Raw genomic sequence first — 12684 nt, 5'->3', positions numbered from 1 at the left:
CATCAAAACTCTATAGTTAAATATACTTAACTTAGAATAATTTAAAATGTGCGAGTGAAAACAAAGAACATTGGAAACCCTCGTGTTAATACGTGGGAAATGAGAGTGTTACCTAACACTTTCTTAACCTATTATGTGCATGACCATAATTCAATACGGAATAGTTTATGTTTTAAAAAAATAAAAGTTAAAAAAAAATCCACATATTGATACATGATATACGTATAGAGATAACGGTTAAGTTAAAGAAAAAACCAAATTAAATTATTTAAAAAAACTAAATTAAACCAATTGAACAAATACTAACAAAAAAAAATTATAATTAAACCTGATGAACACTGACCTACTCTACACCTCTTCACGGCTTGCTTGCAAAAATGAAATATAGGGTTTCACACAAGTTCCCAGTGTTTCCTCACCGCACCCATCCCTTTAAAAATGCTCGTTACATCACATCCTTCACCAGAAGGTTTCTAATTCGTCGACCTCGTGCTTCTATCAATGGCGGAAGCGGAAACTCCCAAGGTCAGTACAGTTGCTTCTCCACTTTAATCCATTCACAAGTTAAACCGTCATAACTATCAAGGACGGTGAATACATTTACCTACGATAATTTACAAAAGCAATTTATTTATTTATTTTTGAAAGGGAATGTTTTTCCTGTGAATTGTCATGGTTATAATCTTCGCAAGAGTATAGGAATTGCCGTGGATTTTCAAATTGAACAGAGTTTTGAATATGTTTTAATTATTCATGCTCTGAAGCGTTGTGATTATTTGTTATGAGAGTGTGCAGGGGAGTCTTTTCTTGTACCTGGCGCGACGGTTGCTACCATACTTATGCTTGGCGTTCTCCATGGCCGTAGACTCTATGTTGACAAGAAGGTACATTCAATTTTTATAGTGTTAAGACTAATTGGTAAGGCAAGGTTTAGTCGCCAAACTGACTCTTCTAGCAACATCAATGGCCACATTTATTTTTGTCCACTTGCCTACATTGGCTCTGATGGACCCGAAGCTTCCCCCGAATATCCTTATCCTGCTTAACCAAGGCTCACGTACGTGGGGTATGCTTACTGGTTTATCAACTAGTAGAGTCGCATTGTCTGCGAGCCTGTTTATTTTATGCTAAACCGTGGTTGCATTAATATCAACCTTGATAGCACACACAGAAACCCGGTTAAATGAACGTGGTATTTTTTTCCTTCCACAGAACATGCTGGAGACACTATGACTTGTCAGTGATTGATCATTGCCATTCCTCCTCCTTTTATAAGTCCGTTGTTATTTTGGGTCATTGCAAAAGTAAAATAAATAAAGAGAAATAGAAGTATATTTTTAACATTCTAGACAAGTGAGAAGTTGAAGCTTATTATTTGGCAGTGAGGCCTTCAGTCTTTTCCACACTGTTTTCAGCCATGATGCTGGAAATTTTTTCGCACTTCAGTAGTATAATACTTTTTAGATTCTGTTTACTTAATTGGAATTCTAGCCTTAAATGCTTTGTAGTTTACATAGTCTCTACAGAATAAATGTGATTACCCTTGTGGCAGACTGAAGAGATGAAGGAGAAAGGAATTGAAGTGGAATTCCAGCCTGATATAAAGGTAAACCTTGTGCATCAGTACAAAAAGGAAACATTTGAGTTCTTGTATGTGTTTTTATCAGTACATATTTGTTTTGATTCTGAGATATGTGCCATGGCTTTGTCAACACCAGGCTACATTTTTGAGATTACTGCCTCTTCGTTCAATTTCTAGATGCTGGGGATATTTGACAAGCATGGTAAGAAGTCAGTGTGATATTGGAATATCCTTTCTTAATATATATTTATATGTATTAATCAGTGAAGCTTTATCTTTTTATGTTTGCAAATTTTGTTGCCTTTTGTTGCTACTGGTAGTGAGTATTTGGAAAGAGAATCAATATTCAGAATTTATGAATAATTTTAGCATTAGAGACCTGATGAAGAAATAAAGTGGACTTTTAATACGTGAAAAACAGCAACATTACTAGAAGGAAAGAAGCGAAAGTAAATAATAAAGGATGAGAGACCGAGCAGCACTCCTAATCAGAAAATAGAGAGTACAATATAAAAGTAATGCAGCATATTTTAAAGTACATTTTTCTATAATGTACTTCTCTCTCCTTTTACCAAGTCAAAGCTAACTCTATAATTTGAAAATGGTTATGCATGTTACATTATTTATATGATTTTACTTATTCAGGAAATACCAGTTTGGCTGAGGCCCGTTATCTATAAAGCTTGGGCTCGGGCATTTCATTCAAGTATGATTTATATATCTTTTAATCATTTTCTTGTTATTTGCTCCTATAATCATCATCTCGTGAAACTGGCAGAACTTGCTCATGATAAACTATAATGTATAATACATGTAAGAATACTCTTAATTGTTATAATATTGTTGACACCTCAGATTTAGAAGAAGCTGGTTTACCTCTAGACCAGTATGCCACTTTAAGGGATTTTTTTGTTCGCACTTTGAAAGAAGGTTCCAGGCCTATTGATGTTGATCCGCAGTGTCTGGTAACTGGTAACAGCTATTTGAAATTCTCTAATGCCTTTGTGCCATTTCCAGTTGATACATAACCTGTTTGACCATACTTATTTTCTGCAGGTTAGTCCTGTGGACGGTACAGTTTTAAGATTTGGGGAGTTGAAGGGAGCAGGGGCAATGATTGAACAAGTTAAAGGGTTTTCATATTCAGTTTTTTCTCTTCTTGGTGCAAGCCCTTTCCTTCCAACAACAGCAGATGGTGGTGAAATGCAAGAGAAGCATAATGAATCAATAACAACTACTGAGAAAAGCAAGAAGTCATGGTGGAGAGTTTCTTTGGCTTCACCAAAAGTTTGGGACCCAAAATCATCATGGTAATGTGGTGAAGTATTTCTAATTGCCTTCTGTTACCAATGTCTCACTGTATCTGGTTGTAAGCATTTGTAGTTAAGGAAGGGCCTGTTTATTGAAGAAAATCATGGATGGATAAATTTATCTGTTCAACCTCTCAAATTAACTGCTAAATTTTCATCATGCATCTACTCTCAATTTTTCCGTGATGCATATTATCATTAATATTTGTGATCATTATTTGAGTACTTCTGGTAGGTGTCAAAGGTATTTGAGTTTCTATCGTAAAGTGACTTATTGATTTCAATTGATAGAGACTTTATGATTTAGCAAGCTTGCTGCAGCTGCAATTGAAATCAGAATTGTTTTACATAATTGGAGGAGTCTTAGGATTCTGTAAATTCTATGCAATGAGATTTTTTTTTTCTTTTTTAACTGAAAATTACAATTTTTTTTGTCAACTTTTCAAGAAATAATCCCTGCTTCTCTCTCAGTATGGTTCATACTATTTTTACCATTATAAAGCAAACATATGAGTAGTTTGAATTGCTTTCAGGGTTTAGGAACATGCAGTCCATATTGAAAAATTTTGTCTATTATCAAGAATGTAACCTTTTCACAATAAATGCTGATTGTTGTTTTTTTTTTTCTATTTGAACTCTTGCCCTGAATGTATCTGCTATACTTTTATCGTCAAAGAGACTGAATGTGTGGCATGACAATTCGTACGTCATTAAATTTTCCATTTCAGCCCAAAGAGAGGACTTTTTTACTGTGTGGTTTACTTGAAGCCTGGAGATTACCATCGAATACACTCCCCAGCTGATTGGAACGTTCTTGTGCGCAGGCATTTTTATGGTAAACCATCTCATGTAGGCCTTAACAGTCTAAGAAATTGACAAGAACACTTATTAATCTTCTGTTTATCCAAAATAGCCAAGTAATTTCTAACTGTGATCATAAAAAATATCCCATGCAATATAGCAAAGAAAAGATTCATATAACATGATTTTCATGTTGAATTTTTTTACCTTTTTTTTTTAATTTTATTTTCCTCTAGGAAAACTTATAGATTTCTTTGGTGATGGGTACAGGTGCACTTTCTAGATTTATCATGGATAACTGTTTTATAAAGCTCTGCGAATCTATTTCTTCCACGTACATAACATGAAAATAGTTATTTGAACCAGGTGGGAGAAAATAATGAAGTAGATATGTAGATTTTCAAGTTTTGCATTTATTGTATATCATGCTGTACAATAAGCACGTTAATTAATTTCTATTTAGTTTTACTGTATTCTTATTATCTTTTTGGCTTATTGTTTATGTTGCAGGCCGTCTTTATCCCCTGAATGAACGTGCTACTAGAACAATTAGAAATCTCTACATTGAGAACGAGAGGGTAATTCATATCTGCTTGCCATGGTCAATGTCAGAGTGTTGTGCTTTTCTGTTAGCTTTCCTTTCAATGTCCTCATGTTTCTATTTATATATTTATTTTGGCGATTTGAATAAAAAATGAACTTCAAGACTTTTCTACCTTAATTAATCCGACCCAACATTCACTGCTTGAGTAAACTAAGTGGCACATTGATGTAATTTTATATTGAAAATAAATTTATTTCTGAAAATAAATTAAATGTTGTTGCACTAATGTTCTAAGTGCAACGGGACCCTTTATCTGAATTTACCTATTTTTCTCATTTGGATATTTTTCTTGGGAAACAATTAAGTCACGAGTTCAAGTACTTGGTAGGAGTGGCATTCTTTCTAGTTAATACTCCATATGAACTCTGAAGACTTCTCTAGTCCTCTCTTTTACCACCGTCTTGCTTTTATTTTGGTAAGAATAATGGTTTGTTGATGAACTCATACATGAAGAATTCAATAACCTAGTAGTGAATTCTGTCATAAGATCATTATTATTTGCCAATCAGCTCAAGTAGTTAACGGTTCCTTCATAAATAATTTCATCACACTGGTCTTTGAATTGTAAACTTTATTTTTTTCTTTGGTGTTATTTACTTTTTCAATTCTTGATTGATTTGGATTAAATCATAAACTTAATAATTCTTGATTGACTCTAAATTCTTCAGGTCGTTCTTGAAGGTCTGTGGCAGGAAGGATTTATGGCAGTTGCTGCAATTGGTGCAACAAATATTGGGTCAATTGAGGTTTGTTCATTCTTCCTTAAGGTTGTAACTATTGTACTCTAATGTCCATTGAAAAAAACAAGGGTTATATTTTAGTGTTAACAACTCTGGGAAAAGACTAATGTATCTGTTGATTTTTAAAATCTTATTTTTCTTTCCCAGCAACTTTTCTTTTTAAGGATAAGGATACCAGAATTAAATGATAGAAGCCATCTGACCCAATATTTAGAGATAACCGATTGACTTGGGATGACTTGTATTTGCAGTTGCTATATCCTTTCGATGTCATTGACTGAATTATTTATTAATGTCTTCGGTTTAAATTTTAACATGACAGCTTTTCATTGAGCCTGAACTTCATACAAACAGGCCAATGAAGAAGTTTCTACATTCAGGGCCTCCTGAAGAACGGGTTTATGAATGTGAAGGTGTAGGCAGAGTGCTCACCAAAGGGGATGAGGTTAGAAGTGTTTTTACCTTTTGGAACTCCTGCGCTTGATTCACTGTTATTGATTGAAGTAACACTGAGTACAAAATCTATACAACTACGTGTGAGGATCATATGATTGAATATTGGAATTAGTATACTTGCGAAAAGTGTGTTATCTTTTCTTTTAAGATTAAGTATTGTCGACATGCTGTTGAATTTGGGTTCCTTTTGTTTATTGTACTTTAAGTTTAGCTTGCGAACTTAAGAGTTGACAATACATTTTGCATAACTTAGTTCCTTTTTTCTTTTCTTAATCCAGTTAGGTGCTTTCAACATGGGATCAACAGTTGTACTTGTTTTCCAAGCTCCGATTTCAAAACTCAACGAGGGTGATTCATCTCAAGAGTTCAGGTTCTGTGTCCAACGTGGGGATAGAATTCGTGTTGGTGAGGCTCTAGGGAGGTGGCATAGTTCGTGACATGGTTAATTTTGTCTGCAGCTCATTATTATATTTGTGAATGTACGCTGCCTCAGACTGTTCGGATTGAAACTTCAAAGCATTTTGGGTAATCTTAAGGAGAATCATTGATACCTCTTACTGGACATTGTGATTAGTGATTAATTTATGGAAGTAGTACATGGTTAATTTAGTTTATGACCGTCTGATTTACTATGGTAAACACATCTAAGAACGTAGAATTTAAACTATTATCCTTGGAAACTCTACCGAAGAAATGAAGACAATCGTGCTTGAAAAATTGGGATATGGTTTATGATTTTAAAGTAAATGCTAATTGCTACTAGGAAGGCCTGTGCCATGTATGTTTCTAAACAATGCCCAACAGTATCCAAATAGCTTCATTGTTATGTCATAATAAAATGGTGCATGTTCAGAAGTTATTTCTATGAATCTCTGGATCTTTAAAGTGAATTTGTTACTTGTTAGATGATACTGAAGAAAGTGATTTCTTAATACATTTCAGATAGTATAAAAGAACTATTCAGAAAATGTATTACTTATAATTTTTATATTTTGGTTATTAATGAACATCATAGCGAACGGAATTTTAAGTTTTTATATTAACTAAAAAAATATATAAATGACGTTACTTATATGGATGTTAAGAGTGTTTAGGTGTTATTAACACAATATCACCGCAATAGAATGTATCACTTCATTATTTATTTATTTTTATTTTTAAATATAAGCTGTTAATGTATAAAAAGTTAAGGATCTTAAAACAACTATTTCAATTATTTTACGCTAAAAAACAAAGAATTTTTTTTAAAGGAGTAAAATCAAAATTTTGTCAATGAATAGAAATATTTTTAATATTTAAAAAAAAATAGAACACTTATATATTTCAAAATTTTAAGAGTGGACATGATCTCTTAGCCATCATTCCTAGGGCAGCGATTAGGATTTATAAAAGTAAACAAAACTTTCAATAATTCCAAGTCTAAAAATTCCGAGACTGTGTTTTCTCACAACAACGTTTATAATATTAATAATATCAAAACCTTGTTCCAGGAATAGAAACACAGTATGAAGATGAGTCCCTGGGCCACACGTTCCATCTTTCAATATCTTCCACCACGTTCAAGATTCCTAATTTTGGAGCTATGACAATTAATCTTGTTCTAAAAGACGACGAGTATTACGATTCCAATCATCATCATTATGATGGCTTCGACTAAGTATCCGAGTGGGCTTGATGGGCCCACGGGCTCGGTGGGCCCACATTCATGAACATCCTGATCTCATAACTTCAAAATTGATCACAGCAAAATTGGTGGTGATGAATTGAAACCACAACATAATTTTATCTTTATTCGATCTACTTTGTTCACAGATGATGGAGACTACACTGCGAAAAAGGACTTGGACGCATTATCCAAAATCTACAAGGTGAGAACCAAACAGAAAAGGGATAAAATATATATCATAATTAAATTTATTTTAATATGCATGTAAATATTTATCATATGCATTATCCAGATAAAATTATAACTTTAAATGCTAAATTACACTGAAAATATCTGAAAAATTATATCCAAATTATTATTCTAATATGCACTTATAACGTTGATTTAAATTTTGAAGCACAGCATCTCCCAGGAAGAAGACACGACTTGCATCCATTTCATAAAAAAAAATGAATTTATTCTCTCCGATTTACTTTATACTTTTTATTGGAATTTTCTTTTCTGTAATATGTTTGTGTTGACAAGCCAATTTGTCGTGTAGTTGAACTGGAATAATATCGTGGAACTTTCATCTAAAGTATTATAAACTTTATTTTCGTATCTATGTTCTTTTCTCGATATTTAAAAAGGTACATGTATTTTCACCCATATTCTTATTTTTTAAACACACATAAATTAATGTTTAATTACTTGTATTTTAGTTAATTAAATATAATACTTCGTAATGATTTTACTTAAGTATAGCACCGTCAAGTATTTTCTGAAGAACCTAAAGATAAGATTTTTGACTATGATATATCTCAGTCATCGAGGAAATGATCTTATACTACTATTTACGTTGACGCGATCACTGCTTCCACTGTGTTTGATAATTTAATTTTTATAATTTTTTTAAGTTTAAATAATGTCACAATTTATTCTAATTTTGACTTCTTACGGCAGAGAAATAACAAATAATATAATTAAAATGTGAAAAAAAAATAAGAAAAAATTAGTAAAAAAAAATGTAACTGCTTTATAAGAACAAGTTCACCAACTTCATTCCGAAACCCTAATTATTAGGGTTTCTTCTCACACATCCCATCTCATATCTGTAACATTATTCACAATTTCTAACTAATAATCAAAACCCTGGACGCTCCAAAATAACCCTTCTTTTTCTTGGATTTCATTGATGTCAATACATTCGTTACTCCACTATGTTCCAACCACATTCAACAACATACATATCACCCTACCTCTCATCCACCAAATTCAATTATTTTATGGATAATGATATTTAGACAACATTTTTTTGATAATATTTGAACATTGATTACGTGTCAATCTGTGATTGGTCGTAAATTACTCCCTAATCAATAATAATAATCATAAACACTATTATGGAGTAATTTACGACCAATCACAGATCGACACGTAATCAATGTTAAAATGTTGTCAAAAAAATTTGTCTAAATATCATTATCTTTATTTTATTATGTGTTCATCTCACAAACAAATTTAAACGTGAGTTAATAAAAATAAAAATCTTAAATATCATGCATATTTTTTAAATAAATTTTAAGTGTAACTTAATATTATAAAATTAACTACAAAATAATGTTTACACTCACTTATACATTTTATATTAATTGTATTTTTAATTAATGTATCACTTCTAACCTATTTCTTTTTATGTTGACAAACACATATATTAAAAAATTAATTTTAAGTATAATTCAATGTTAAAAGTTAACTTGAAAAAGTAAATATTGCAAAAATAATTAGAAATTATGTGAATGTCTTATATAGATTTAGATTTGACATCACTAAAAGTACAAATTTAAATACTTTAAAAAGTGGTTTGTCGTTCAGAGAACTCTGTTGAATCAAGTAAACAAATTAATTTTTGTGGCGTGTATAGCATGTAAGAAAACTTGAGTAATTGAACAGTGTGTAATTCACATACTTCTATATTATTATTGTTATTATTATTATTATTATTATTATTATTATTATTATTATTATTATTATTATTATTATTATTATTATTATTATTATTGTTAGTGTAATGGTACTGATGTGTTTAATTGTTACCTGTCGTTGACAGAAATATTTTCCCCGTTCCAAAATAAATTCTGTTAATCGTGTTGATTTTACATTAATTAAAATGACAATAAATATATTTTTATTGAAAAAAATACCAAAATAACTCCGTTTTCTAATAAATAAATTGATAAAGAAAAATAATTAGTTCGAAAATAAATTAAAATGACAAAAGTACTAATTTTATTGAAAACTAAGAAGACCAGTCAATAATAGTGGAAAAATCTGCCACCATTAGAGACGTAATTTTACTGTCACGTCAAGGGCAAAATGCTGGTAAAGTTAAACACTTTTTAATATATATATATATATATATATATATATATATATATATATATATATATATATATATATATATATTATAATTAAACCCATCTATTTTTGAAAGTAATAAAAATCTTTTTTTTTTAAAAAAAAAGTGACTTCAGCGCATGTAAATATAAACAATTATAAGCTTAATTAAAACAATTTTGAAGTAATTTTATTACAAATATTTGTACTTTATACATGCATATCTTAGTTTTTTTTATATATAATTATACTACTATAGAAATGAATCCATTAATGATTTTGACATTCTTTTCAAATTCAATCCGACTGAAATTTAAGTTTTAAATTTTGAGTATAATATTTTATTAAAAAGAAAAATTTAACAATTTTTTTATATGATACATATTAATAGTGATTGGGTTATTTCAAATATTCTTTTTAAAAATAAATTCAAATAAATCAATAAAACAGTAACTTATGTTATGTTATGTTATTAAAATATTGTTAAAAGAATATGTTAATATATCAAGATCCTATTTTATTATACTTATAAATGATAAGATGATATACATTTTTAATTTATGTGATACATATCACAAGATAAAATAATTATAAAAAAATAAACTTAATATTTTTAGACAAAATAAATAAATATATATATTATGAAATAAATGTAAAAAAATGTGTGTAGAACAAATTATGTTTTTTATTTGAAAAGTGAAGGAAGAGTAGGTAAGACGTAAGTTTCAGTTATTTGGGGGTAAAGAAGTAATAGTGGTACGTGGTTGAAGACATTGTCACATGAAGGTGTATTTGTGTGCCTAACTTGCACGATATAACCTCTCTCGTAACATCACACATTCTTCTTCTACCATTTCGCTCAGCACTCACCTTTCAGACTGGCCCATTAAAACCCAAACTCATCTTTGCATATACTTTTGCTTTATAAAAAAGCCAGAGTGAAAAGACTCATACACAACACCCGTCACACTATGAGAGCTGGACATACCCGAAATCGTTACCTTAATTGCAAGGAGGGAGATACCGAAGATAGGACTAGTGACTGAAGTAAAGTCGTAACAAGATAACCGTACTGGAAGGTGTGACTGGATCACCTCTTTTTCAGGAAGAAATAATGCTTGTTGGATAGTTTGACACTACCTCATACCCAAAAAGAAGCGAATTATGTCTCAATAAAATTTGGAGATGAAAGTCTTCTTTCGTTCAATATACATATATATATTTAACAAATATACACCTTAATATTATTGAAAAATGTATCTTTATATAATTTTTTTATAACCATTTATATTGATAGTTTATGATTAATCTATTTCAAATAAACAAACTAATAAAATAATAATAAATAATATGTTATAAAAAAATTATTAAAAATTATTAAAATATCATAATTCATGTAAAAAAAAAAGAACAAGCATTTTTCTACCTTGTTGTGATGTTTTGATAAGATGGATGCAGAGAAACATACACTACAAATATGTAGTACAGTTTAGGTCAGATTTATTAAGATTCCTTCACGTATACACATAGTTACTCAATTAAATAAGGAAAATATTTTTTGACAATATAAATGCCTGATAATCTATATTTTTAAAGATATTTTGATTATCGGAAAACTTAGTTATTGTAAAGAAACAAAAATTATGAAGAGTCAAATAATAAACATAAAATGTAACTAGAATTTTTTTAGTGCTAAAATAAAATTATATCAAATAAAATAATTTGTTTTTCTTGTGACAATTTGTAAAAGCATTTTTAATGAAGAAAACGCGTTCCAAATAGTCTAATAAACAAACTTTGATTTCAAGAAAAAAACAAAACCTACAATAATACAAGCTTTAATTTTAAAACAATTGAAATCTATATAGACTTTGCTTCTACAATGAACCCTGACATTCTTCTATTTAGGATTAATTTTTATAAAAATTATTTTCCTATCACAATAGAACTCTAAAAATAATCAACGTCAAATCCATTCTATTAGGAAGTGTATTTAGAGAATCATGACAAATAAATGATAGATAAAGAAACACATTGATTTGTTATTATTAATAAATTAATTATACAATTTATTAGTTAATAACTAATGTGATTTATAAATGAAAAAACATAGGCAACAAAATCTAAAACTTAAGAAAAAGAAGAGAATCGAAACCTGAAAATAACAGTTAATTAATAGAAGTAAAAAATCCTATAGTTGAAAAAAGAAAATAAAATATATTATTTATACATTTACAGACACACACGACTGTGTTGTAACTCCAAAGCATTTGTCTTTAAATTTATATTACTTATGGGAAAATGTTATGCATATTTTTCATCTAAACTCTTACGATTAATTAATTGTATTAGAATCAGGAGGTTGACTAATTGGCACACTGCGTTTGACTGTCACAGAAATCCAAGTTTATTCATACATGAACATCACGTGTAAGCAATGGAAATTGGACAGGTCTACTAGTATAATCGTATAGTTTCTCTCCGCCATTCTCGAGACATGCAAAATGCAGCTACACTTCAGCATGTTCGCTTTTGTTTCTGCTTACGTTGGTTCCGTATGTCAGAGTCCATGGTTTTAAATACTATTACTCAGATGAAAGACAGCAACATGTCGAAGCAAACCAAAACAAGCGTTTTTACTGTGCTTAAAATAACAAAAAAGCTGTTTTCATCCAAATGATGAACATTCTGAACTTGTGCAAACGTATGACGTTGTTTGTATTGGATTGTACACTCGGAGACACTTAGGTTTAGTTATTTATGTTTGCATCAGAAATCCTTATCAGTACTTCATTGGATTGGAGTCTTATCCCAATCGAATAGTTCAAAACTTCAAATTGTTGGGGTTTGCATGGCTTCCTAACCAATGCATACGCCAAAATACCAAACATGCGTTGTAACCTTGAAACCTAAAACTTAATGGTGTTTGGCGAAAGACTCATAATATTTGTTTTTGGCGCATTACAATTATACGAAGACGTACGAAGAATTAGAGAACATAACCTTGTGATTTTGCCACTCTCATTATCACAAATTGTGTGTGGTGATGATGAGTATTCTTACTTACATAGCGAAAGAGAGAAATTAAGAGTATATATGACAACACCGACCTCCACCGTCATTGACTATATAGTCTTGCACTGCACTAA

The 12684-nt window shown here is 30.2% G+C and overlaps 1 protein-coding gene across 1 annotated transcript; it reads left to right on the top strand.

Annotated features, from left to right (window-relative positions):
• Positions 1–342: 342 nt before the first annotated feature.
• LOC106776466 (phosphatidylserine decarboxylase proenzyme 1, mitochondrial) lies at positions 343–6102 on the top strand. Its single transcript, XM_014663931.2, has 12 exons — positions 343–525; positions 796–884; positions 1553–1606; positions 1719–1784; positions 2228–2288; positions 2438–2547; positions 2639–2892; positions 3621–3727; positions 4204–4271; positions 4966–5043; positions 5360–5482; positions 5772–6102. The coding sequence occupies exons 1-12, from the start codon at positions 378–380 to the stop codon at positions 5928–5930; spliced, it is 1317 nt and encodes a 438-aa protein (XP_014519417.1). The 5' UTR covers positions 343–377; the 3' UTR covers positions 5931–6102.
• The last annotated feature ends 6582 nt before the right edge of the window (positions 6103–12684 follow it).

This window comes from Vigna radiata, chromosome 11, assembly GCF_000741045.1.
Source record: "Vigna radiata var. radiata cultivar VC1973A chromosome 11, Vradiata_ver6, whole genome shotgun sequence".
NCBI lineage: Eukaryota > Viridiplantae > Streptophyta > Magnoliopsida > Fabales > Fabaceae > Vigna > Vigna radiata.
Note: the sequence above shows the minus strand (reverse complement) of the source record. Positions and strands in the feature narration are given on the sequence as shown.